The sequence below is a fragment of the Elephantulus edwardii genome, unplaced genomic scaffold (assembly GCF_000299155.1).
Source record: "Elephantulus edwardii isolate Elephantulus edwardi_28Jun2011 unplaced genomic scaffold, EleEdw1.0 scaffold00089, whole genome shotgun sequence".
In the NCBI taxonomy this organism is placed as follows: domain Eukaryota; kingdom Metazoa; phylum Chordata; class Mammalia; order Macroscelidea; family Macroscelididae; genus Elephantulus; species Elephantulus edwardii.
Window position 1 is genome coordinate 6,414,906 of NW_006399839.1, and position 27,659 is coordinate 6,442,564.

Below are 27,659 nucleotides of genomic sequence, written 5' to 3' on the forward strand. Positions count from 1 at the left end.
CAGTTCCTGGCTACACAGCTTTGAAGAACTGAAAAACAGTGTCTTCAAGTTTCCCTCATTACTTTCTGTCCCAGGAGGCTAGCACCGGAGCCAGAGGGCCACCTGTTGGTCTGAGAGTGTGATTGTGTGTTTGCCTTCCCACTATGAGGAGCCTGAGGTATTGGCTGGCACTTAGTGGATCAGATTGAGGTTAAGTGAGCTTCGATGAGATGCACTGACATCCGAGTTATATGTACCTCCTCCTGTCTAAGCTTGGGAACTATTTGATCCAGTTTTAGAACTGTGCTTTGACTCCTTGTCTGTTTGGAGAAGCTTCTGTTTTAAGGATTTTCTCTTCTTCCTTATCATGACTCTCACCTCTCTTGGGAAAGACTGGTCATGGCATATAGACTTTTCGCCAAACTTTGGAAAACAGCAGCAGTATCTTCCCTTTCCTAGCACATAGTATTTCTTTCCCTAGAAATCGGCTCACCTCGGGAAGCCCAGGGAAAGAATCAGCCGCTTCTCTGCCCTCCCCCAGGAAGGGGGAAGGACCCACCCGGGCAGCACAGTGCCTTCTCCCCTCCTGCTCTGAGCCAGGGTGGGCATTCCCTCTAGATTCAGGTCTGGGCAGGGGTCTTTCAGTCCTGTCACGGACTGCTTCCCTATCCTTCCCTCCCCATCCCGTCCGCTGACCTGCTCTGACAGTTCAAGTATCTTCTTGCCTCAGGAGCCTTACTGGCATCGAGCAGGAACTTGTATGATCGTCCTCTGTGCCTCTCTTGCCAAGGTCCGAAAGGACCTGAGAGAGCAGGTGAGCTTTCCAAAATGAGAAACTAATTGATGCTCCTGTTTTGAAGGAAATAAAACAAATCAAAACACTTCTTTAAGAAAGGGAATGTGCTCTGAGGCTCTTGCTGCTATGGCCCCAAGGAAGGCGAACAGGGCAGTGGTCACCCATGGAGGCAGAACCAGAAACACCCGGGATTTATTTGGAAAACTAAAAACAACAAAAAACCTACCTGCTTCCCTTCTGTGGAAAGATAGGGATCAAAGAGCTCGAAGGAAATTTTGAAGAAGCCTTGATGTTCAAGCCTCAGAAAAATGAGAGCAGTTTTTTTCCCTTTCAGTCCAAGCTCTGACTACAGATTTTAGACTGTCCTCGGGCAAGAAGACTAGGTTTCCTCATTTTGTAACAAGACTAGATTGGCAACCAATGGGGTTGACTTGGCAGTAAGGGTGGATTTTTTTTTTCTTTCTTTCTTTACCCACATGTGGCTTGCTGCCAGTCTGGTTTGTCCTGCCCTGGCTGCCTTTTGGCTGGCCTGCTTCTCCAGGTGCAGGTGACTGGATCATCTTGATCAAGGCAGATGATTTGAGGATGGCCGGATTGGCAGGAAAAGAGCAGGCTGGATCTCCTGGGACAGGTATCCCCCCCAGAAGAACAAGAACAAGGAGCCAGGATTGTGTCGGCAGCCAGGGAAATAGTAGTGCCTGTTGGAGTTGGCAGAGAGGACCTTGGCACCTCCTGCCTCCAGGCAGTCTTGTAAGATAGGGGCATATTACACCAGAAAAGCAGAACTCTAGGATCACCTCTACTTTGAGCTTTGGTGCTTTATTTCAGTCTGAGGAAAAACAACAACAAACTGAAGTGCTTTCCGTCCTTTCAAAGGACAAATGTCGGGAAAAGAGAACCGAGTTGCCAGGTGGGTGGGGAGAATTGGCAGGGAGAGATGTTATAACAAAACTAGGAAAGAGATATTCTTGATTCCTCTGTTCTCGGGTGTATTATGATCCAGGGAATGAAAAGAAATTTGACCCTGGATCAGTTCCTCCTTTGGATTTAAGAGATGATACTTTCCCTTCCACTGAATTCTCCCAAGCTAGGATCGGCTGCCCTTTCAGAGCTCAGGCAGTCTCTTCAGCCTTTTCAGACCCGACCTACCTTGTCGGGAAAGCAACCCTGTCCCCCCCAAACTGGGCCTGGCTGCTCTTTTCCTACCAAGTACTGGAGAAAGTGTCAAGTTCCTAGGCGTTCTCGTAGCTCCTATTCTAGTTTCCCATCTTCTGCCTGCTGAGGCCAAACCAACTCTGTCGCCACAACACACATATACAGCAGCACAATGAGATGAGATCAAGAGCTTTGAACCTGGCTGGCCGGGGAAAGCAGTAGCGGGTGGATAGAGCTGTCTTTCCTTCTGGGCTGTCTCCATCTGTCCCTAATTCCTACAGTTATGCCCCCAAAGCCCTACTCCCACCAAAAAGTAAAAATTCAGGATGTTTTTCACTGTCCATTGCTTTGTGTTTTAATAAACAATTTGCAGTGACACTCTTGTGTTGGGATTGAGTTTGAACCTGACTGGAAAGAGGTATAGGTGTAGGATGAGTTTGGGGAAAGGAGACCTGGGATTCCACTTCCCTGTGAAGGATTCTTTTGTGATAAGCTGTGTGTCCTGCTTTCCAGCACTGATACTTGGTTAAGAGAAAGAGACAGTAAAATCCTGCCTAGCCATTTCCACCAATAGCACATTCCAGAAAGTAAGTGATGTTCTTTAGTGTTTGGTTTCTGCTTTTCCTGGATGGTCTGGGCCCTGACAGTCCCCCTCCCCTGCCACGCTGGGCCTATACTTCCTCACACCATTCCCTGAGCTGCTGCTGTAACCTGTGAACAGAAACCATAGCACATTTTTCCTCTGCTTTCTCTTTTTTGGTGTGTTGTCAGTGTTAAGTCTACAATGGGAAGAAGCAGAAAGGATTTCTTCCTATAATCTAGCAGCACCATTTTACAGCTGAGGGAAATGGAGCTCAAAACCAGTTCAGCGATTTATCCTAGCAACTTATTTTCATCTTACGGGATTCCCTCCCACCCCAGTAAATTACTTTGGAAAAACAAAAACCAAACCCACTGTCTTTTGAGTACAATCCTGACTGCTAGTGGACAGAGTAGAACTAACTGCTGCATAGTCCCCAAGGTGGTAAATCTTTACCAAAGCAGACTCCCTTTCCCAGAGAACATGCGTGCATAACTGCTTCACCACCAGGACTCTTTGGAATAATTACAACTGTTCTTGATTAAAACCACTCGGGCAAAGTGTCAAGTGCTTTGCACACATTCTCTCTGTATAATTGCTGAGAAATTAGTATTCCCTTTGAAAGAGAAATGACTTGCCCATGGCCACGCAGCCTGCAAGCGAAAGGCAGAGCAGAGATTTTACAATACGACTTTGGCTCTTAATCTTGTATCTCATTTTTTCTCCAGGATGCTGAGTGATTAGTAGCCTTGTATTAGCTAAAAACCATATATATTTGTATAGCTATAGTATTCTTTAATCCCCAGATGGGACTGGAGGGCTCTACTGTGGGAGTGGGGAAGTAGAGAGCTAGGCTATCTACCTTCTTTACTTAGTCCTTGAAAGATAGAATTCAGTGCTTGGCTCCAAGAATGAGGCCAGTGTGGTTGGAGTTTGCTGCCACAGAGCCTCTTTCTTAAACTGAGCCCACCCGTAACAGGAGTCCTTTACTAATTCACACTTAACTGTTACTATTTCAAGAATCTTTGCTCAAGCTGCCAAGGAGGGAAGAGACCTGAAGAAGCCCTGCTCTAGGGAGTTGTAAGGGAGGGAAATTAACTGACAGGAGATCTTGGGCCAAGTGCCGGGCTTGGGTTGGACCACTCAGTGGGGCTAGATCTTAATCTTCCTAAGGAAATCAGGCTCCCTGTTGGCTGGAGCCCACGTGCAGACCTGTCTCCATACTTAGCACCCCCCCTCCCCCATAGAGGAAGAAGGATGAGCTTTTCCAATACTTACTGGAAAGCTTGTGAAGGATCCAGGCAGAAAAGGGTGGGGCATGAGGTCTTGGAGCCAGCTAGTCTTTACTCCCTGGCAACCTGAGATGGTTAAGCCACCTCAAGGTGGTGCTCTGGCTCAGGAGTCTTACTCTTGTTTGTTCCTTTAGTTAAAAACAATACCCAAGCCTTGGACAGAGACATGTTTTCCTGGGTCCACTGTTGCTCCCCCTAGACCTTGATCCCCACTCATTTCCTCTCAACTCTGACATGAGTGTGTCCAGATCCATGGTGTAGATCTGCATCAGCAAAGGGATCCTGGGAAAAGGCCACTTAAGTAGATGGTCCTGTGTCCCTTCCTGGGGCACCTCCCTGGCAACAAGCACAGTGCTTTCTGTTGTTGTTTTTCACTTCCTCATCACAGCCACCTTAGGAAAGATGTGATCCTAGACTGGCTTAAAAGAAGGAAAAAAGACTCAAAGCTGGTAAGTAACTCCAAGTCACATACATCACTGGTAAGTGGCAAAGCCAGACTGGAACCCAGCCAGTCATCAAAACTTGGGCTCCTAGTGCCATGATAGACTGCTTCATTGTTAACTACTGAAACTGGGTAATGGCTGCTTAAGGGATTTATTATTGTCTCTCTGTGAAAAAGAAAGTATTCTTTAAGACTTCTATAAAGGATACAAGAAATGCATAAATGCATTCTTAAAACTTGGAATGCACAGTTTAGATGTTCATCATTCCCATGCCTGTATTTCTAGTCCCTGGAGGGTAATGCAGGTGGCATTGTGGCATCTTTTGTATTTCAGTGTTCCGTGTATTACCAAAGAACACTATGTCTAGGAAAAAGTGAAGCCAGAGTTCATCTTTGCCTTGAAATCAAAGAGGGTGAAGCTTCTTTGGACATATTTTGGACATGTTGCCAGGAGACGCTGTTCCTTGGAGAGGGTCATCATACTTGGAAAGGTGGAGGGTCAGCAAAGGAGAGGAAGACCTTCAACGAGATGGATTAACACTGTGACTAGCATTGAGCTCAAGTATAATATACAGTAAGGATGGCACAGGATAGACAGGGTTAAGATCTGTTCATAGAGTTTCTATGAGTCATACTTGACTCGATGGCATCTAACAACAAGCTAGTTAGCTGCAGTCAAGTCAGCCACAGCTGATGGTGAGTCTAGGTGTAACAGCACAGTGTTCCTGGCCATGTCATCCTCAGAATCACCAGCATTTCCATCTCACCTGGGGCTTCCCCCCGCCACTTGCCTTCTACTTCATGTGTCCTTTAACGACTGATTCCGGCTACAAGGCAAGAGAGTAACCGACATTCTGTTTTCAGTTGGCTTGATTTTTGTCTCATATTTGGGCATTTACCAGGAGGGACCCGTCCCTGAAGGGAGGATGTCATGCTCCAGTAATGTAGAAGATCCACAAGGAAGAGGAGGACCCTCGGACCCTCGGCAAGATGAACCGGCAGTGGGCTCCTCGTGGGGGCGGCATGAGTCAGGGCACTGTTGTGCTCTGCTCTACATATGGTCACTTGGAGTCTGAGCCAACTCAACAGCACCTAACAACAACAGTTTGGGGAGCAGAATGCCAGGCCTTTCTTCCTAGTCTCTCGGTTTGGAAGCTCCACTGACATCTGTGCACCCTGGGTAACCCTACTGGTATTTTAAACAATGATTCTGTAACATCACAGGTGGCCTCATGGTAAGAAGCTGCATTGAAATCCCAAGGGCAGGCTGTTTGAATCCACAAGCAGCTCTGTGGAAGGATGGGCAGTCTCCTATGTGATTAACTGCCTTTAAAAACCTACCAGAGGGTCAGCTGTGGATCAGTTCCGGTTCAACAGTACACAATAACAACATCGCAGGAGCGTGTAAACCACCCTTGTGTGATAGACTGACAGGTGGGAGATTAACATACAGGTACACATGTATAGTCTTTAAGCAGGTTGACGGTATACTTTTTTACTGTATTTTAGAGCATTTGTGCATATGTCAATATATGTACATTTTTAATCACAAAGATACACATTTTATGGTTAGATCATACATTTGTATATATTGGACATTAAGATTGTGCTAATTGTTTGCCAGTGCAAACAGCTACAGTCAACATAGATGTGTGTACATCCTTGTGCACAAGTATTGATTTAGAATTCCCTTAAGGGGTTTCTAGATTGAAGAGTGAATGCAACTGCTCTCCATAAAGCTCGGTGACTTTTTCACTCGCCACACTTGTACTGTATACCTTTGGAACATGTTGGAGAAATCCTTTTTAGAAACAGGTGGACTATAAATGAGTCCTTTTTAAAAAACAACCCTGGGTCAGGAAGTGGAGTGACTTGGGTGCTAGGGAAATGACTAGTTCTCAGTCACAGACCACAGGGCATACCAGTCACAGGCACGACTTGTTGATCCCCCACATGAGCAGGAAGGAGGCCTGGCCCTTTCTCATCTCGCCAGAGAAAGGCTCTCTGATGTCTTGTTTGCTTTGGCCGTGCTGGCGCTGAGCCCCACCTGCCTGGCCTGGTTGGAGGCGGGCTGCCTTACTACTTTAAGACTTCCCTGGAAAATAGCCACTGTCACACCTCACACAGTGAGGGAGGCGAGACGGCCAGCTGGAGGGGCATGCACAGAGCAGGGTGAAAAGGAGGCCAGCCTCTGCTTCTGCCTTTCTGTGTCTCACCGGGGACCTTGGGATTAGCATTGAGTGCAGTAATCCTTTTTGTCAACTTCCCCAAACCAGAGTGTCAGTGCAGATAATTTCCAAAATTTATTTCCACAGTCAACTTTCCTGGTACCAGCAGCCAGAAAATCAAGAGACGAGTTGCAGTTGGAAAGTCGGATGTCAGGGACCCCTTCATAGTACTGAAGAACAATGATGTCATTCTGGAGACTTAAGGCCTTAGTCTTTGTAATTGCTTGCTATGTGTCAGAGAGCAGGACAGTAACTAGTAATGATAGAGAATTGATTATTTTGGAGCTGTGGTGCTCGAGAAGCATGTTGAATATACCATGGACTTCCAGGAGAACAGACAAGTTTGTCCCGGAGAGGGTGAAACCAGGCTACTCCTTGGAGGCAAGGATTCGGAGGCTTTGTCTGACATACTTTGGACATGTTACAAGGAGGGACTGGTCCTTGGAGAGGGACAAACTGGGAGACCCTCAATGAGATGGATTGATTTAGTGTCTGGGGTAATGAGGGTAGATGAGACAGTCAAGTTGGCACAGGGTAGAGCAGGTTTCAGGGCTATTGTACATAGTGTTGCTGTAAGTTGCAAGTGACTCGAGGGCACATAACAATAATAACATTTTTTTTAAAAAGCCTTTAGGAAGATTTGGTGATGAAAGTCAAGTTGGCAGTCAAAGCCCTATTTTTCCCCCTCCTTCCTCCATAAGCCCTCCCTTTTTAAACTTTTTGTTATTTTTCTATTCTGAAGGCATAGTGGTGCAGCATAGGACATAGTTGATACTCAGGTCACTATGAGATGGAGCTGATTTGATTGCACTTACCTTATTAAGAGGCATAGTCTGGGTTGTTAGAAGGGCTTATTCCTCACCAGATGCTCTGCCGGGGAAGGAGGGACAATCTCCTCCTGTACCAGTCAGATCTGATTTGATGGTACACTCACACAAAAATAATAAAATAAAAAGAAAAAAAAAAAAGGGCTTATTCCTTGGAAAGGGACATGATGCTTGGAGAGGTGGAGGGTCAGTGAAGGAGTGGAAGGCCTTTTATCGGTGGATTGGCACTGATTGCAGCAGTGAGCTTGAGCGTGTCAGAGATGACAAGGATAGCGCAGGACAGGACAGGGTTCATAAGGTCTCTATGAGTCCTACTCGGTGGCACCTAACAGCAACAATAACATTCTCTTTAACCAGAGCTCATAGTCGTCACTAGAGTACAGACTTTGGTTTCTTGAGCTCAGGTGTTTGTTTCTTGAGCAGAAAAAAAAATGTAATCATGTATGCACCTTAGACTCCAGAGAGACACCATTGCTCTTCAGTACTTTGGAGAGGTCCCTAACAGCAGACTTTCCCATGGCAATGCGCCTTTTAATTTCCTGGCTATTGGTGCCAAGAGTGTTGACTGTGGAGCCAAGCAAACTAAAGCTGTGAACAATCTCAATCTCTTCACCATCCATCCTGATGCTGCCAATTGGTCCAGTGGTGAGAATCTTTGTCTTCTTGACATTCAGCCTCAGTCCATATTGGAGGCTGCAGTCCTTGACCCTCTGCAGCAAGCGCTTCAGGTCCTCCTCAGTTTCAACGAGCAGGTTTGTGTCTCCGGAGACTACGTTGCCTCTGATACGGGCCATGGTCTTTGCAATCACTTGTTATGCATCAGAGAGTTGGACAATGACCAAGGAGGATAGAAAGAGGATTGATGCCTTTGAGCTGTGGTGCTGGAGAAGAGTATTGAATGTACTATGGACTGCTAGGAAAACAAACAGATTGATCCTGGAAAGGGTTAAACCGGGTGGCTCCTTGGAGGCAACGATTCTGAGGCTCCCTCTAACATACTTTGGACAGGTAAGGAGAGACTGGTCCTTGGAGAAGGACATCATGCCTGGGAGGTTGGAGGGGCAGTGCAGGAGGAGAAGGCCCTCTAATGAGGTGAATTGATTGAATGACTGGGGTAATTGGGATGGGAGTGTCAGAGACAGTGCGATTAGCACAGGACAGCAGAGTTTAGGGCTGCTGTACATAGGGTCGCTATGAGTCACAAATGACTCGATGGCACATAACAACTATCATGTATGCTTATAAATTTTGAGATAAAATAAAGCTGCTTTGGCATAAAGTCCATCGTTTAGGCACAGATCTCAAGATGGTGATGTGTACTGTCAGGTCGGAGCTGATTTATATCTGACCCTCTAGCAGGTTTTCAGAGGAAGTAAACTCCATGGGAGAAGATTCCCCTTCTTTTACCCCTGCAGAGTAGCTTGTGGATTTAAGCCATGTGCCTTTGAGTTTGCACCACAGCTTCTTACCACTAGGCCACCAGAGCTCCGATCCCAAGATTGTTTTTTTTTTCTTTATATTTTGTGGGGTTTTATTTAACAAAGGTTTACAGAAAGATTGAGTTTTCTTTTATTGTTGTACATTTTCCTCCCTTCTCCCTCCCCCATTCACTGTGCAATGCACCTCTTGTTCCAGATTTTTAATATATTTTGTTTTTTAAAAAAGTACACATGCAACCTGTGATCACATACTTGCTGTGATAAAGTAGTACAGAAATGGCTATTACTACTATGAACACCATCTTCCTGTTTACTTCCCAAAGGGAAAACCAAAGTCAGCACTCATATATCTCTCCAGCACTCTGACGGAACATTTCATTTCTGTATATTCTTAGATTTTTTTCCCCCAGAGGTAGGATTCTGTGACTTGCTTTTTTTCTCCCTACTTATTTGATCTTTGAGATCTATTCATGTTATTAGACATAGATCGACCATGGAGGCACTTACTAACTTATTTGTAATTTTTTGACATTACAGAATGGTCCTGCAGTGAATATTCTTGGGCTTATGGGTTGGCCAAGTTCCTGGGTGTGGAATTGCAGGTAAAGAACTTAGTACATTCATTTGTAGTCATCCCTAGAAAGAGAAGCTGGGGTCCCAGAAGCTAGTCTTGGCAGTTTGAGAACAAAGGTTTATTGAGCAAGTGCGTGTGGGAAACAGGCTAAAAGCCCACTCTTGGCCATTCCTAATTGAGTTAACATACTAAAAGTTCCAGAAATTCTTGAGTAACCGTTCACCGTTGATTGGTTCAAAAAGAACTGTTTGCAAAGGGAAAGACTTTTATTCTTTGTACACATTTACTAAAATCTCCCTGAAAGGTTTGCTAAGTGCTGCCCAGTGGTTTTTTTTAATCTCTCCAAGACAAGGCAGCATATAGTTGGGACCTTGGCCACCTAATTCCACCCAGTTTGGCAGCGAGCGTGGGCTCAGGCTTAGTCTTGGTCCAGGAACCTTCCCAGACTGTTCTCACTGATGATAAGAAAGGGATGACCATGGGGCTAACCAGGGTGGAATGAGGGTATCACACTCCAGCTTAAGTCTGGCTGAGTGGTGGTATCAGGCTGGGCATATACATTTTGCCATGATCAATCTCAGAAACAACCCAGGAGAGTGGGTTTCTGGGACCAGCTCAAGGCCTCTATTACTCTGGGTGTAAGATAGCAGCCTCCCCCCACCCACTTTTTCAACAGGTGAGACCATGATTGACTCCCAAGGTAGAGTACCCTGTAAGGTCTCTCCTTAACCCGTCAAGCTTTCAATGTAGCTGGGCAAAAGTAATCATGAATGTCAGGTATTCTGGTAACACAGTGGGTTAAATGTTGAGCTGCTAACTGAAAGGTTGGTAGTTCAAATCTACCAGCTGCTTCTCCAGGAAAGATGTGGAAGCTCACTTGGAGACCCTCAGGGAAATTCTTTGCCCCACGGAGTCCCTGTGAATCAAAACCAACTGGCTGGCACTGGATCTGTTTTTTTGGTTTTGGTGTGCCCTAATAGCACTTTTGCTGTACACCTGTTGTGAAAGTTAGCAGATACTGGCTTGTTCTAGTTAATTCCTACTTGTATGGTCAAGGGGAACAGCCACACAGTGAATTATGTGCCCAGCAGTTTTCCTGGGGGTTCCGTCAGAGCAGTTCAAGCTTTCACTGTTCATTCACGCAGTCATTCGATCATTGAACGGCGATCACTATCAGGTATTAGTTATGGCTAGGAATTCAGCAAAGAATGAGACAAACTCAAATAGAGGGTAATATTTCCTATAACCCAGCCCTAGAGTAGATTCAGTAAGGTTTGTTGTTGCATTATGAAACCAACTCATAAGTAACTCACCAGTGGGTTTTCAGTGACAGAAAAATCACACAGGAAGAGACTGTCCGTCTTTCTTCCATGGATTGGAACCTTATGCCTTTGGGTTGTCATTGTAACTCCTTAGCACTAATCCCCCCAAGCTCCCTAGTACCATCCAGTAAGAACCAATTCATGGTCTTTTTAGAGGGAATAAATCACACAGGAGGAGATGGCTCATCTTTCTCCTTCAAAGAGATTTGAACTACCTACCTTTGGATATAACTTTGGATGCCTCTGGAAACTCTTAACAACATAAATAAATGAAGTTAATTATAGAACATAGTTCAGGTTTTTTTTTTTTTTTTTTGGTAGGGTAACTCTGAGTCGTAGTTGATCTGATGATACTTAACCACTACGTCAGACTAGTGTTATATTTTGGAGGAACATTCTTCCACTATGGACATCACTCTGCCAATTTGCTGTACTGAGGTAATCTGGGTTTGCCGTAACGCTGAACCTTGTGCCATTGGGGTGTGAAATGCCATAATGATTTCCCAATGTGAACAGTGTTTGTTGGAGCTCCCAGTTGTAAAACAGGTTTGGAAGCAGGAGTGACATCCACTTTCTAAACCACATGCCTATGGAAACTATGAACTTGGAGAAACGACAATAGTTATAGAAAGGCATTATTTTGTTCATGGAGTCGCTGTGAGTCGTGCTCAATATGACAGCAGTCAACAACAGCAGCCTTCACCTTTGGATCCTCACCGCTGGACATCCTGATGGATGGAGAAAAGATGGAAATTGTCAACGATTTCATCTGACTTAGATCCACAGTCAACACCTTTTGTACCAGCAGTCAGGAGATGTCTTGACTACTGTAAAGACTGCTGTTAGGAACCTCTCCTAATTACTGAGGTTTGTCTGATTCAGACCATGGTCTTGTCAGTCACTTGCTATGCATCTGAGAGCTGGACAGTGAGTAAAGATGACAAGAAGAATTGATGCCTTTGAGCTATGGTGTTGGACAAGAGTAGTGAATGTTTCATGTGTTAGGAAAAAAGGGAGAGGGAAACTAGTTCCAAGAAATGAACAGGCTTCTATTGGCATGGTCTGAGAGGGACACCAACCTCTCAGAGAAGGTAAAAATGGGCAGCCGTGGACAATTTTCTTTTTATAGGGGCTTCTAGCTGACCCAGTGAGTTTTCAGAGGCAATAACACAGGAGGAGCTTGCCCATCCTCCTGCTTTAGGGAAGATAATATGGGTGATTAGCCTTATCAGGAGAAATTATCAGGTTTCTTCAAAGAGTGATCAGGCCTAGGGGCAACTGTGACAGTCTTCCTCCACCATGGACTGCTTAAAAGAACAAATAGATAAGTCTTGGAGAAAGTGCAGCCAGAATGCTGCTTGGAGGTAAGGATGACAAAGCTTCATCTCATACATTGGGCATGTTGCTAGGAGAGGCTATTCCTTGGAGAGTGACATCATACTTGGAAAGGTAAAGGGTCAGCAAAAGAGAGGAAGACCCTCCACAAGATGGACTGACAGTGACTGCAGCGGTGGACTCTAAGTGTGTCAGAGATGGTGAAGATGGAACATGTAAGACAAGGTCAGATCTGTTCATAAGACTTCTGGGTTGCCCTCAATGAGCACCTTGTAACAAACAACCCACTAGAGTTCCCCTAGTAAGATTTGTTGTTCACTCGACCCTATGCACAGTCACATTGTCTCTGACACACTTACCCAATTACTGTGTCAATTAACACTTGCAGATTCTTCAGGTTCTTGTGCTGGCCCTCCACCCGTCCAATCATGATGTCCTCAGTCTAACCGGAGGGTGGTCCTGAAGATGCAAGCGCTGTTTTAATCAAGATTCTATCTAGAGATCACTGGTGTGTCAATTTGCTGTACTTCAGTATCTTGGGGTTGCTGTGATGCTGAACCTATACCACTGGTGTGTCAGATGCCATAATGATTACCCATAGTTGACAGTGTTTGGTGGAGCTCCCAGATTGACAAGTTTGGAAGCAGAAGTGGCACCCACTTCTTAGGCAACATGCTTCTGGAAACTATGAACTTAGAGAAACAATGATAGTTATAGAATGGGGTTCAGGTCTTTTGTTCGTAGGGTCGCTATGAGTCGCAGGCGACTCGACGGCACGTTAACAACAACAACAATTATCCAAATAGAATAATAGAAATATTATAATAGAAAATAATAGCATAATAGAAAATCAATTGCTGGTACAAAATAAAAGTAAAAGGTGAAGAAAAAAGTAAAATGTGGCTGATGGAGGAGAGTCTCCAATTCCTCAGCGGGCTGGTGTGGTTTGTGAAAGGCCCAACCCCCGGCCTCGGGCCCCGCCCTGCAGCTGCCCTCGTCCCATTGGCCCCGCCCCGCAGCTGCCCCCGCCCCATTGGCCCCGCCCCGTCCCAGGTGCCGGCCAGGCCCCGCCCCCGCCTCCATAGTTACGGCGCTGTGGAGGCGGCGGCCATCTTGGCGGCGGAACGATGAGCGGGTCGAACCCGAAGACAGTGGCCGCGGGGCCGGCGGCCGGGCCCGGGGCGCTGGTGGCCGGCAAGGAGGACAAGAAAAAGGCGGGCGCCGGCGTCCTGAACCGACTTAAGGCGCGGCGGCAGGCGCCCCATCACGCAGCCGACGACGGCGGCGGGGCAGCGGTCACCGAGCAGGAGCTGCTGGCGCTGGACACCATCCGACCCGAGCACGTCCTGCGCCTCAGCCGGGTCACCGAGAGTGAGTGCCGGGCCCGTCGCGCCCTCCCCTCGTGCCAGGCCCCGACCCCCGGGTGGCCGTCAGCCGGCGCGCGGCCACTCCCCGCTCGTCCGGCCCGAGGGCCACCCAGGCCCCTGGCGGCCGGGCCGCGCGCTTCGCAGCTCCGCGGGCGGGGGCCGCTCTCCGCTGTCCACCCCGAGCCGGGAAGGGGCTCCCCTTGAGCTTGACCACCCCGCCGGACCTCCGGGCCGAGGCGGGGCTCCCCCTTCAACCAAGCCGGACGCCTGGTGTCCCTGGTCAGTTGGGGACCCCTTGCTCTCCCCAGGCTGGGTCCCCCTGAATCAGTGAGGTTCCCGCTCAGCCGGCGTGTCCCCGGCTTCCGCACCCTCTGCGCGGCCGGAGCCTCCACCTGCCCGCCGCCCTCCGTCCCCCGCTGCCCCCGGGAGGGACCCCTTTGTGTGCAGGTGGGCGCTGCCTTCCCCAAACGCCTTGCCGGGCATTTTCTGCACCTTTAAAACCTTGCCACAATTCTTTAAAAAAAAAAAATTGCAAAAGTTTCCGTTCGTGAACAAGATCGGAAAATGTGAATCGTACTTCTTTTTAGGTTTGCTCTCAGTGAATCCAGCGTGCTGGATTTTGCGTAAAATCCAACCCGTCTCGCGCGGGGAGAAGCACAGCGCCCAACCTTGACCTGGTGCTGCTTCCTCCTTTCAATGAGCCCGGGCTCCTGGTATTATTTCCCCTAAGGAGCTACTGTTACCTGGTCAGACCTGGGGCGCCCTGCCCATTCCCTCCCTGAAACCCCAGCTCTGCCGGCGTCCTGGCTCGCCTGGCAGCCTTGGTGTCAATCTAACTTGCAAATCAGCCCAGAGCTGCTCGGGCGAAACCCCGGGAACGGGTGGCAAGCCCCAGTGACCTGGTGATGGAGGTCTAAGGGAAGTGGGTCTTGATCCAGCCGACTTGCAGACGTGGTCTCATCTCTTAGAAAGGTTTGACTGTATTTCTGTGTACTTTACTGGCCCCATTTCCCCACACACACTCTGTTTGGGTGGAGATTGCCTATTTGCATGCCTGGGTGTGTCTCTGGAGGGACAATGTGAGAAAAGCCATTTCTGTTCTGACCCACTTTTCCTTTTGGACTCTTTCGATCAGGAAATACCCAGCGCCTGACGTCTTAGGTGGTCATTTGGAGCCTGTTTTGGGGGGCCTAGGTTGGTGCTATAGTACTGAAACAGACATCTGCATTCCATCTTGGAAAGCACCACCTTTTCTCTTCCACAGGGTACAGCTGGTGACCCTTGGAATTGATTCCTCCTCTCCCTGTCCCCTTCAGCAGTTGGTTTACTGGGGACACTCTTAAGGTCCAGAAATCATCTCTGTGGGATTTTTTGGGGGGAGAGGTAAAAACGAATGAGTGGCTTTCAAGTGTGCAGTTTCTGGAAAGACAGCTTGCAAAGCTCAAAGCGACTTAAGCAAACAGTCAGTATAAGATCCAGTGCCAGTTGGAACTGTGGAGAGAATATGCTGTCTAGAAACATTGTAGGGATGTGGGGAAATTAAGCAGTAAAGGGAGCCGATTTTAGTCTGTAACTTCGGGAAATGACCTAGGAGCATGCTGTTTCATTAGCTGTTCAGGCTGTTGCAGGCCCTAGCTGACCTCCGCCTTCCCCAGGGACCCTCACGGGACCCTCCCCACCGCCTGATGTATTATAGTTCATAAGCTAAGAATGACATTGTTGAATGTTTAAAGATGAGTCAAGTGATTACTTTGTGAGATATGATTATGACATGAAATTCAAATTGCAGTGTTTCTGAAGTGAGGAAGATTGGCTCCCAACCATGCACCTTCATTTGCGTACTGCCTGTGGTGGCCCTTGTGCCACTGGAGCAGAGTTGAGGATTTTGCAGGGCCTGAAATATTCACCATCTGATCTTTGCCTGAAAGACTTGGCTGTATTGCATTCATATGTGACCAACAAGCACCATATTATCCATTGTTGGCGTGTGGTGCCATTGAGTCCATTTTTTGACCCAGGGTGACCCCAGGAACAGAAGACAGCTGCCCCGTTGGATCAGCAGGTCTTTGTCCTGCAGAGCTGGTGCGTGGGCTTGACCTATCAGCCTTCCAGTTACAGGCTAAGTGATTAACTCTTTTGCCACCACTCACTCAACTTGCTGTTGAGTCAGAACGCACTCATAGCTGACACTCCAGGCTATAAATTGTGCATCTTTTTTCCTGGTGGATTGGAACTGCTGGCCTTTGGTTTAGCAGTGCCCCTCCCTTCGGACTATACCACCAGAGCACCGTTTTGGGCCACCAGGAGTCCTTTTATACTATCCATTCTTTACCTAGGATTTGACCCAACACTGGTAACCCTTTAGGGCAGCATAGAACTCCCCTGTCTGAGCCTCAGGGGAGTTCTGGTGGCTTCGAGGAACGTCACATTGTTCAAATCCAACAACGGCTTGCTTCACAGGAGAAAGATGGGCAGTCTCCTCCTGTGTGATTTATTGCCTCTGAAAACCTAGAAAAACCGTAGAGTGCTCTGTGAGTCAGTTTCAACTTGATGCCACATAACAACGTAGGAGTTCCAAGACTGTAAATCTTTACAGAGCACACTATCACATCTTTCTCCAGTAGAGCGAGTGGTAAGCTAGAACTGACAACCTTTCAGTTATCAGTTAAGTGCTTAACCACCACACCACCAGGACTCTGTGTTATCCATTGTTGTTATTATGTACCTTCAAGTCAGAACTGTCTAGTGGGCTTTCAGAAGCAGTAATTGCACAGGTAGAGACTGCCCATGTTTCTCCTGTGGAGCATCTAGTGGATTGGAACCATTTGCCTTTGGATTGGTAGTGTAACTCCTTAGCACTAGGCAGTCAGAGTTCTTGTATTACCCATTATAATGCTCGAAAAGAGATTTATTTATTTTTTTAATCACAAAAGGTTAATAGGTCATTTGAGGTGTCCTTCCCACACTGCCTCATATCCCTTTTTCCTACCCCTTATTCCAACATACCTCTCTCTATTACGGCTATCAAGTTGGAACTGACTCACAATTGACTCTCTAGCAAGTTTTCACGAGGCTGTGAAACGCACGGGAGATTGTTCATCTTTCTTCACTGATGAATTTGAACTACCTTTGTGTTAGCAGTGCAACCCCCTGTGACTATACTGGCAGCCGCCTATGATTTTAAGATATAAAAATAGAAATTAGGACAATCTTTCATTCAGGTTCTTTTTTTTCCCTTTTTTCTTTTTTTCTTGGCTCCCTTAGTTCTCTTCACACGACTTGAGGCAACATAATGGTGTTTTAGATCAATTATATAAGAATGAACCTGAAGTCAAAACGTGAGACTTTAGTAAGGAAATAAATTAAAAACGGAAATACCTTGAGAGATTCCTTAAGAGCATTGTCCCCTCTTCTCCCTTTCAGATTACCTGTGCAAACCTGAAGACAACATCTACAGTATTGACTTCACCCGCTTCAAAATTCGCGATCTGGAGACGGGAACAGTGCTTTTTGAGATCGCCAAACCCTGTGTGTCAGGTAGGCCTCACCTGTGAGTTTGGAACGAAGCTTTCCTGAGGCTGGAACTGTTTGTTGTGTGTCATAGATTCTGACATGGTCCACTTGCTTGGTTCCTTCCCATGATCCCCTGTTTAAGTGCATCTCCTTTTCCTGTTGGGAACACTTAAGGGCCTGGTGGGTGTGCTGATCTGAAGCTGTGCCATGAAGCATTTATTGGGCTATCTGTTGGTCATTGTATTAAACAGTTGAATATGCACATCAACTACTGTAATCCTCGTAACTCTGTGAGGACATGTTATCATCCCCATTTTACAGTTAAAGAAACTGAGGCTTAGAATTTCCAAGTGGCTTTCTAGTGGTTTTTCTCTGCTCCTTGTCACTAATCACATTGCCACTAATGAGCAAAGAAATCCTTTAAGAGAAAAGATAATGACAAAAGTTCACCTGAGCCTTGAATCCTGGGGACATTCTGGAGGGGTGACATTGGGATTTTCAGTCCAGACCATGAGGCAGTGTGAGCTTCACCTTGTCATCCTTTCCTTGAAATAGTTCCTCGGATTCCCCACTAAAGCCTAGTTTGAACTTTAATTGCCACCATTTTTTTGAAGAACAGAGAGCCCAGATCAAAAACTCACCTATTTAAATTAGCCCTGGCTGTACTCGTCTCATGTTTGGATGTTGTTTCCAAGTAATTAATGTCTCTCTAAGGGGACTCCATAAGTCTTTGAAACCCAATACTGGTGATTTGATACCCTTAAAATTAATCAGATATCAGAACGCCATGGTCTGTAATATCATTTTTTTAAAAAAGCTATCAAGGGTATTCTCTTTTCATTTGCTACTTAAAAAGAGCCTGCCAATTTGATAAGCCAAGTATTATGATCGAAGATGAATTGGGACTTGTCTGCAGTCTCAGCTCAGATTTATGACAGTCAAGGCTGGGCTGGTCTCCTCGCCCCACCCAGTGTTTATGCTCTCATGATCTAGTACTGACTGGGACAGCTAACAGCTCAAACCTGTGGGTGCTTACTATGTGAGAGAAGGCCAGACCCTCCTAACTTCTAGGGTCTGCGGTGTTCATACCCCTAAATCACACGTCCTAGTACTTGGAATGTTTCAGGGACCTCAGAGCTACTGCAGGTGTGCAGAGTTGGCTTAGACAGGGCTCAGTAGTAATTTCAGTACAAAAGTGAACGGGCATCTTGATTCACTCAGAAGACCTCCTCTCACCCTTGCTCTGGTGCGTCTGACTCCCTCAGTGGATGTGATCTGACTCCCCCAGAGAGGCTGGAACTTCAGAGTCCTCAGGTACAAACTCTTTACTCAGTCTGCTTGTCCATTTGCTCTTGGGCTTGTGACAGGGGTATTAGGATGCTGCAGAGGGCTTCCTCTGACATTGTACTCTGTCCTGGTGGCACAGTGGTTAAGTAGCTGGCTTCTATCCAGAAGATTAGCATTTCCAACCCACCAGCCACTCTGGAGGACAAAGGCCTAGTGATTGGTGCGTGTGAAGGTCACAGCTTTCGTTTAACTAATGCAATTACTTCTCATGATTTTACCTCACTGCCTGTCAGAAATGTTTCCATTCACATTGAAGGACCTTTTGGTTATGTTCAACTTTTATATTCTTATTCTTTGGTCAGTGGTTAGTACTTCACTTGGTCAGCAGCAGGCCTCGTCTATAAAATATAGATGGTGTCAAAGTGAAATCCAGCATGTGCTCCAGGCTCTACCCTTAGGGCAAAGCCCAAGCCCCCAAATGATATATAAAAAGCAAATCTCTTCTGTGTCAGAATACACAAAGAGTAGCTTCTTGAGTCAGGTGGATTTGGGATGAATTCAGCCTCCCTATGTTCGCCACTTGAGTGACTTTGGACTTGATACTTAACCTTTCTGAACTTGAACTTTCCTAATTCTATGATTAGGGAACTAGCTTCAAACAGAGGCCTACATGCCACCACTTCTGCCACCCTGGTGTCTCTAGTGATCCTAGAGCACTTTGATCCAGCACATTCTGTGAGTACTTAACATCAGCATCAATGGGCAGTGGGAAGTAGTCTTTGCCATCTCTTCCTCTAAGGGTGTAGGGCAAAGATTTGCTCATGTGATGCTGAGGAGAGAGCAGACATCGTTCTCATCACGAGGTCAGGAGAGCTCACCGAGGATGAGGTGAAGTGCCAGATCACCATTATGTGGAACCCACACCAGTATAAGGTTACAGACAGGTTCTTGATGGAAAATACAGTCTGGTTCTAGCCAATGGTCTAGACAACAAAACTCTATGAAGACCAGGAGCGATGGAAGAAGATCTATACTCACAGAAGACTGAGTCAGTCCTGGGGCCTTTCAGCTTGAGGCCAGCATGCCAAAACCACAGGCCACTGGGGCCGTGCTGTGGGTGTGTCTGAGGAGAAATAAGTCTCTTTTAGGCCTTGTCTATTAATAAATAGTTTATACACCTTAAAAAAAAATGAGGGGACTAACACCATCTTAAGTGAGGACATAGCACATGTGTAGTAAAACACCCAGCCCTCCTTCCCTGCCCTGGTGTTTGTGCCATTTGGACTGGGGTTCCCAAGAAATGCACTCATGCATGGTTCTGTGTGCTTCTACAGACCCAGAGGAGGAGGAGGAGGAGGAAGAGGCTGGAGATGTGGATATAAGTGCCGGACGCTTTGTGCGCTATCAGTTCACGCCAGCATTTCTCCGTCTCCGGACAGTTGGGGCCACGTGAGTTACAGGGTTCCTGAGGGGGGATGACCTTGCTCACAGTGAGGGGGTGTGCTCGGGTGAATTTTGGGTTGGCCTTAGAGAAGGAAATGCCACAGAGGGAGCTCACGGAGGTGTGTTTTGCAGGGTGGAGTTCACCGTGGGAGACAGACCTGTGTCAAACTTCCGGATGATCGAACGGCACTACTTTCGGGAGCGCTTGCTGAAGAACTTTGACTTTGATTTCGGGTTCTGCATTCCCAGCAGCAGGAACACATGTGAACATATCTATGAGTTCCCCCAGCTTTCTGAGGATGTCAGTATGTATCTCCTAACTTTTACCCGAGATTCTTAGGGCCATGTTGTATCCTTCTGGCCCACTGTCCACTGCTCTCACTTTATAAGTGAGAAAAATAGCAATCTGATTTACGCTTAGCTTCTGCCTTCTCCAGGCTGTACCCAGATGGGAGCTTTTATTAGCACAGGCCAAGTGCCTACTATGGGAAAGGGAGGGAGATAAGGGGAGACCTGTGACAGTCCCTATAGCTCTGATTAGATATGGCCCTCTCCTCACCCCTGCTATTCGTAGTTTCCACTCTGCTCTAGTCACTGCTCCTGCCCAGCATACAGCATCAGTGCTTCATGTTTTTATTAATCATGGGGTACATATCAGACTGTCAGATAAATTGAACCAGAGGCCTGAGGGCCTGCCCTCTTTCCTTCCCTGCAGTAGAGGTTGCTTAGATCCACTGTTGCAGCTGACCCAGTAAGAAGTGGGTTGGCTGTGCATAGAAAGGATGACATGAAGGAGGCAGCGTCTTAGGAAAAGTTGGCACACTGCGGTATACAGGCAGAGCTGGGGAGTGAGAGGACAAGGTCACTACATGGCTCAGGTGAAGGCTGACCTGGAGAGTAAGAATAGGCTTGATTGATGTTAGCTTCTGTGCCCTTGGTTCAGCTGTTTCCTAGACCATTGAAGTGGACGTGAATGATATCCTTTGCTGAGTTGTGGGGGAGCAGCCCCATGCACTGGCTGGTCTTCTCTGGCTCTGCTTAGATCCTGAAAAGTCACAGGGTCACCAGCCAACCTGTGCTCTTGTGGCAGTGCTATTCCCAGGTAAAATGAGGCTTGCTGAAACATGAAATTTGCTGAGACATGAGGCAAAATGTTTATGAAACCATCTGATTCTCTTGTAAAGAGGATAAATTACAAGATTTTATCCAAGGGAACAGATTTTTTTTCTTTCTCGCTGCCAAAGAAATGAAAAGAGTTTCTTCTTGTTGTGTGCTGTCAAGTTGGAACTGACTCATAGCTGACCCTCCACTGGGTTTTCAAAGGCAATAAATCACATGTGAGGAGATTGCCCATCCTTCGCCCATGGATCAGCTTTCCACAGCACAGCTTCCTACCACTAGGTCACCAGAGGTTCCCCAAAGAGCTTCAAGATCAGTGTTATAGATATAAACAAAATCTTTTTTACCGTGGTGGGCTCATAGGACTTTTAAATAATTTCCCCATCTAAATATTTGTCTCCAGTTAATAAGCCTCTGTGGTTCCAGCGGGCTGCAGGGTGACCACATTTCCTTGACTGCTGACTGAGAACCCAGCCTGAGCAGAGCCAGGGAGGACCATGAGAGGAGATTGCACCTTAAATTTGAAGTCCTCTTCACCTTTGGGGCCTCTGGGCTCCAGTTCTCCCTAGCTCTCTTAGGTAGCTCTCTTAGCTGACATTATCCTGGTACAATGTATTTGCATTGTCTGGGAGAACTATGTTCGTTCTGCAGATTGCTCCTTGGTGGCACGGATTTTAAGGCTTCATCTGACATACTTTGGTTATGTTGGAAGGAGAGACCAGTTCTTGAAGAGGGACATCATGCTTGGAAGGGTAGAGAGATAGCACAGGAGAAGATGACCCTCGATGAGATGAATTGATGAGTGACTTGGGTAAAGGGAGGTTGGCTCAAGATCGAGCAGGGTTCAGAGCTGTTGTACATAGGCTCGCTGTGAATTGCAAGCAACTCTGTGGCATATAACAACAAAAACAGGAGGACTAGCTAGTGACTTTGACACAAGATACCACTTGTCACTCCCAGCCCATGGGCACGAACAGCTAACTTTTATTTCCCTCTCTTCTTGTGACTCACAGTTCGGCTGATGATTGAACATCCTTATGAAACCCGCTCTGACAGCTTCTACTTTGTTGACAACAAGCTGATAATGCACAACAAGGCCGATTATGCCTATAATGGAGGCCAGTAACTGCTGGGAGCACACACAGGGCAGATGCTTTGCTGCAGCCATGAAGTCCTGGCACACAGAGGTGCTTGAAGCTGCTGTTTTCCACACACGTCTGGAACCTGGCCCAGGAAGTCAAGGCTGGGATGGGAGGCTGGTTCCTGTGCTCCAGAGGGCGTGCCAAGCAGTGCTGTGTTTCTGCCCCGTAGTTTCCCCTCTCTCCCCCTTGCCCGTTAGGTCAGAGAGGTTCTGTAGTAAAGTAAGAAATTAGGCTAAGGCTCCAGGGATCAGGACACCAAAGCAAGCACATTTTCATGCGCTCACAGCCACTTGGTGGTGTTCCTGAGGAGCCTCCGGCTTGGCCGGGCACAGCCGCGCTCAGGTGAGGTGGATCAGGCACCCTGCAGGTTAGCGACAGTGCCTGCAGCTTCCCAGGCTGCTCCTCCTCTCACTTCTGGAGCTGCCGTCTGCGCACAATCCGTTCTCAGCCTGTGCCTCATCCTGACCAACTGGAAGAAGCCAGTGCCAGGAGGCAGAGGCTTTGATGCCCGGGGTAGGTGGCACCATTAAACTAAAAGATGCATTTTGTAGGGAGACTTGCTCATCTGTGCGTCCCACTTACCTGAGCCCACAGCTGGTCTCTGGGGCTCGACCCTGTTTTCAGCTTGGCTGTGCCATCACATCTCAACTGGGGGGAAGCCAGAGCTCACTCCGCTCCACCCAGCTTCTAACTCAGGAGTTTGTCCTGAACTCGAATGTGTCAGTTTTGCTCATGGGATAGTAGTAGTTGCCAGGGCCAGACTAGATCTTACTTTTTTGTTTGTTTAAATTCCTTCTTTTTCTCTTTGAAATTTATAGAACATGAATGGTATGGTAAGCACAGGTGAGGTTCTGGTAGACCTGTCATCGTGTTACTCAGGCTCCAGGGCGCCCCTGGCTCGGGTAGAGCAGGGTGGTCACTGACCAGCATGCTGCTCATGGAGACCCCTGCTTTTCTCTGCACAGCACATTCTGGAGGATCGGCCTCCAGGACTCTGTCCAGTTCTTTTTTAGGAGGCTTTTCCTATTCTTCTTGCCTTTGTGCCGATTGCAGTTGCTTAAGTCATCCTGGAAGGTCAGACCCAAGTCCTGCAAATTCTGGTCCTTTAGACTGTTGGTTGCAGTTGTCCAGGAAATTTGGGAAGGGTGAAATAGGCTGAGCTAGCCTGTCCAAGATGCATGTTCTCAAAAAGGCATCATGGGAATCCTCTTAGCTTCTCTTGTGCACAGACACTTGCTGGCTGGGCTCCCACCTCCCCAGCTCCCTATGATTGTCTGACTGTGGGAAGCTTGCGGTCCTTCGCCAGAACTCCCGGCCTTCTGATGAGTGTTGCTGTGACTAGGGTCCGTTTTGCACTGATAGAAGAACATCAGAAGGGCTTGAATATATGGTAGGTACCCAGTCGGTCGCAGTGATGATGACAGGAATGCTCTGTTCTGAGATGCTTGGAAGAGGTGGCCACATGTGCCTCAAGGCCGCTGGGTTGACCCTGGCCTCAGAGCCCAGTGTTCTTGTGTGGATTCTAAGACTGCACGCTTGAACCTCGGCCCAGTGCCAACCCACAGGCGTGCTGTTTGTTCAGCTCCCTCGTGGAAAAGGCGCTCAGATTACCCCTATGTCCCAGCCCTGGATCCAAAAACTGTGTGCCCTGCAGTAAGGTTGCTTCTGACCAGAGCTGGTGAATCGACTCCACGTCCAGGTGCCTTACGTGTGGCTCTGCCGCGGGTGCTGCTGGGAAAGTGGCACAAAGGTCATTCCCTACTCTGGACAGACGCCAGCACTGTCTCCTCACCTTGCATTTCTCCTGTTAGAGCGTCTTCTAGGATTTGTGTTCTGAAAGGTCCCTTCTGCCCTTGACTGAGCCCAACTGGGAGAGGTTCTGCTATTTGACATTGAAATATTTACCAAGATGTGATCTCGAGCAGCCCAGAGTGTATTTTGGATGTGTGTCTTGAATCTTGAATGGCTTCCTTCCATCTGTAGTGTTAGCTTTGGTCAGGAAGAGGAACAGGAAATTGGAAGGAGCAGCACCCACGTTGGCTTGAGTTGCCCCAAATCCTCCTCCCCTTTGGCCCTTATTCTCACTGGAGTCTGTGCCTAGAAGGACAGGGACTTACCACTTTCTCTCCACAGGTCTGGGATCTGGGGCTGGGGATCCCTGTGTCTTGACTGCTCAGGAAATCTAGACAAGGACTGCCACTCTGAAGTGCCACCAGAGGGAGTTTGAAAGGCACATTTTTGTACCTGAGTTGGGGTGTGAATTGGAAATGATGCTTTTCTGTGAAGTTGAATCAGTAAGGGGCATGTTAGCAAGGAGCCTGGAGACCTACCTATGCATCTGAAGAGCTTAAGAAGAAAGTGCATCCCGACACTGGCTGGCCACTCTGCAGTGGCCCTGCTGCGGCCCCCTCTTGCTCTGTCCCTCACCTTCACATTTCCCAAGAGAGAGCCACTTTTTACGTCGAATCTTTGGGCTGAGATGACCTTGTTGCTTCTCTAAAGATGACCCTGGTTTATCCCATTCTGCATTTGTAAGAGTGAAGAGAGACCATCTACAGGAAGTTCTAGGCTCGCATGAGACCTCCTCTGGTGTGTTAGCTTATTGTCATAGCTGAGGAAGCTCTTTTCAGGCCTTGCACTTCCTGAAGACAGCCACAGTCTTGGGCCAGCATATTCTCACCCTGGCGCATGATGCGGGGAGGTATAAATAAGGCTGACCCTAGACTGGTGATTCTTGTAATGGTTAGGAACCCATCAACTTAATTTTTTCAGTGAGCTGAAACTCATTCATGAGTGTATTTGGTAGGCTGTGTCTGGTGTTCAAATCAGGGCGCTCCTGCCTGATAGTGCCCATTATCTCCGGCGGTCACTGTCGTGTGCCAGTCCGACTGCCGTGCCTCTCCTGCCCCCATCAAGTCACTCACATTCCATGTTACAGAACATCTCAGCCTCAAGCAGCATCTGGGGGGTGGGCTTACCCCTTGTTACACAGAGGATCATGTGAAGTCATTGACGTTGGGAAAAGTCTATTTTTCTCCTTGTAAATCTATTTTTCACAGAATATAAGAAACATCAATGACCTGATCTGTCCTCCCCTTTCCCACTTCATTCCCAGGATTCTCATTCCACTTTGTGTTGTCTGTGTGTCCAATGTAAACCAGGCAGATTATTTGTATAAAATGTTATTTTGCCACAAAGGATCAGAATAAAAGGAAGATTTTTTTTTTTCACAGTATGTGCAGCCTCTCATCTTGTGGTGGTGGGTGGGCTAATCCGGGCTAGGGGTGGGCTCCAAGCTTCTCCTGTCCTTTCTGTGATGTGGCTTTTTCTGTAAGTAATTAAACCATCATAGTTGTTCTCCCTGGAAGTGGTGAACAGGGTATGTTTTAGGTTTAATATTTTTAATGTTTTTTCCATGGGGTTTGTTGTATCTCAACATCAAGAAGACAAAGTTTCTCACCACCAGGCTGATTAGTAACATAGTAATAGATAGAGAAGAGATTGAAATTGTCAACAATTTCATTTTGCTTGTATCCATGATCAACACCCTTGATAGCAGCAGTCAGGCGATCAAGAGACGTATTGCACTGGGCAAGTCTACTGTCCGGGGATTTCTTCAAAGTACTGAAGAGCAATGATGTTAGTTTTAAGACTAAGGTGCGTCTGATTCACACCATTTTTTTTTATCACATGCTATGGATCTGAGAACTGGACAGTGAATAAGGATAACAGAAAAGTTGAGGCCTTTGAACTGTCCTATTGGAGAAGAATGCTATCCTATGAATAGAATAAAAGAATAAATAGGTAAGTCTTGGAAAGAGTGCAGCTCGAATGATAGAGCTTCATCTCACATACTTTGAGCCTGTTGCTAAGAGAAGCTGGTCCTTAGAGAAGGATGTCATGCTTGGAAAGGTAGAGAAACAGTGAAGACCCTTAATGAGATAGATTGACACAGTGACATTGCAACAATGGGCTCATGTAGAGATATACACGAGGAGGAGGAGGATGGTACTGGATCAGACAGGGTTCAGATCTGTTGTCCATAATGTCGCTATGAGTTACACTCTTTGGCACTTAATAGCATGGGGCTTTGAGAATTGAAGATTTACATATGTTTTTAGACTACGTTTATTAAAATACACTTTCAAAATTCACTTCTTGTAAGGAGACTGAAAAGTATTGCCATGTACCTGCACATTTGTTCCCCCTTCAGAGTCATGACATTGAACATTTCTAGCCCCTTGGGAAGTGCTATGTATTCCTCAGGTTTACCATTCACCCCTTAACCTAGCCCTTTTTTACCTTTAAACCCACTATAGGGTTGTTAGCCCTTTTTGAATACTTCTGTATTTTTAATACAAAATTTACATCCTATTTAAGATCACAAGCCATATATTTTTTCAAATAAATCTGGCTTAGTCTATGGCAATAAAGTTTGACCTCTACCACACTTTTGTATTTTTATTGCTATGCACATAATGATTCATACACATTGTGTTTCATTTCTTTCATTTTTTTCCCCTGGGGGCTAGTGCCCTGCTTTTTTGTTATGTGCCATTGAGTGTGAATTGACTCATAGCTGACTTTCCAGCAAGTTTTCAGAGGTGATAAATCACACAGGAGAAGATTGCCTATCTTTACCCTGTGGAACAACTGGTGGGTTCATACCACCTGCCTTTGACCTGGCAGTGCAACTCCTGACGCATTTGGCCACCAGGGCTCTCAGGTAGAAAGGTGAAGGAGATCCCTGAAAATGTCCCAGCAAGAGCCGCTTGTTTGATTTTCACCAGAATCCTAGAAGCTGGTGTTTGCATACATCTGTGGGGAAGATAACTTGCTTCATGTCTTTTGATCTAGGAGGTTGAGCAAGACCTCCTTATTATCCAGAAAGATAATTTCTGGAACATGAATTTATGCAAATGACAGGTGCCTGGCTGAGTTCTGGAGGAGAAAGACAGCTGGAAAGAAGTGTGTAGTTCCAGGGATGAGTCAGGCTCAGCCTGTGCTGAGGACCTAGCCACTGTTTTCTTGGGTGGACCAGATGAAAACAAGCTTGACCAAGATACTTGGGACCAGAAGCCTAACTTTTGAGATCAGTGTACCTGCTTCTAGCAGGGCTGTGCCCCACAGGAAGGAAGAATACAGGACAAGAGTGAAGCAGATAGACCAGCCCCACCCCACTACCTTCACAGCCTCTAAGGGCAAGAAATTGCCCTAGTGTTCATTTGGGTCTAAACGTTGAACAGAAGAGCAAAACAAGACCTTTGTCAGTGCTGCTGGGAGAGATGGTGATTTCAGATGCTAAATATCATTAATAAAAACCAGAGATGGAATGGAGGGAGGGTGTTCACTTAGGAGGAGCATTTTAGGCAAAGTGAACAATGACTGCAAAGATCAAGGGACTGGAGAAAGCAAGGATAATCAGTATAAAGACTAAAGTGTGCCTGATGCAAGCCATGGTCTTTTCAGTTGCTTTATATGCATGTGAAAGTGAGACAGTGAAGAAAGAATACTGAAAAATGGATGTTTTTGGAGGAAGAATGTCACTGTTTCCCAGGTCTGATGGAGACCTAACAGTGGACTAGTGGCCAGATCCTGATAAGGCCCTCAGCCTGATCACATCCTGACAAGACCCCTGTCCCCAAATTCCTGAGCAAACTACATTCTCCTCTCAATTTCAAAAGAAACTGCTTTTGTCTGTCCATCCTGCGCCTGGTCATCTGGCATCCCTCTCAGGTCTATTTAATAAAGGCTTGTTTGTTACTTGCGACCAGCTTCTTTTCTCTCTCAGCTCTATATCTAACATATTTGAGTTGTGT

At 46.9% G+C, this 27,659-nt stretch overlaps 1 protein-coding gene across 1 annotated transcript; it reads left to right on the forward strand.

Annotated features, from left to right (window-relative positions):
- Nucleotides 1–13,096: 13,096 nt before the first annotated feature.
- Nucleotides 13,097–21,824, forward strand: UNC119B (unc-119 homolog B (C. elegans)). The gene is made up of 5 exons (XM_006890436.1): nt 13,097–13,340; nt 16,760–16,873; nt 19,471–19,585; nt 19,712–19,884; nt 21,712–21,824. Exons 1-5 carry the CDS (start codon nt 13,097–13,099, stop codon nt 21,822–21,824), a joined length of 759 nt encoding a protein of 252 aa, XP_006890498.1.
- The last annotated feature ends 5,835 nt before the right edge of the window (nt 21,825–27,659 follow it).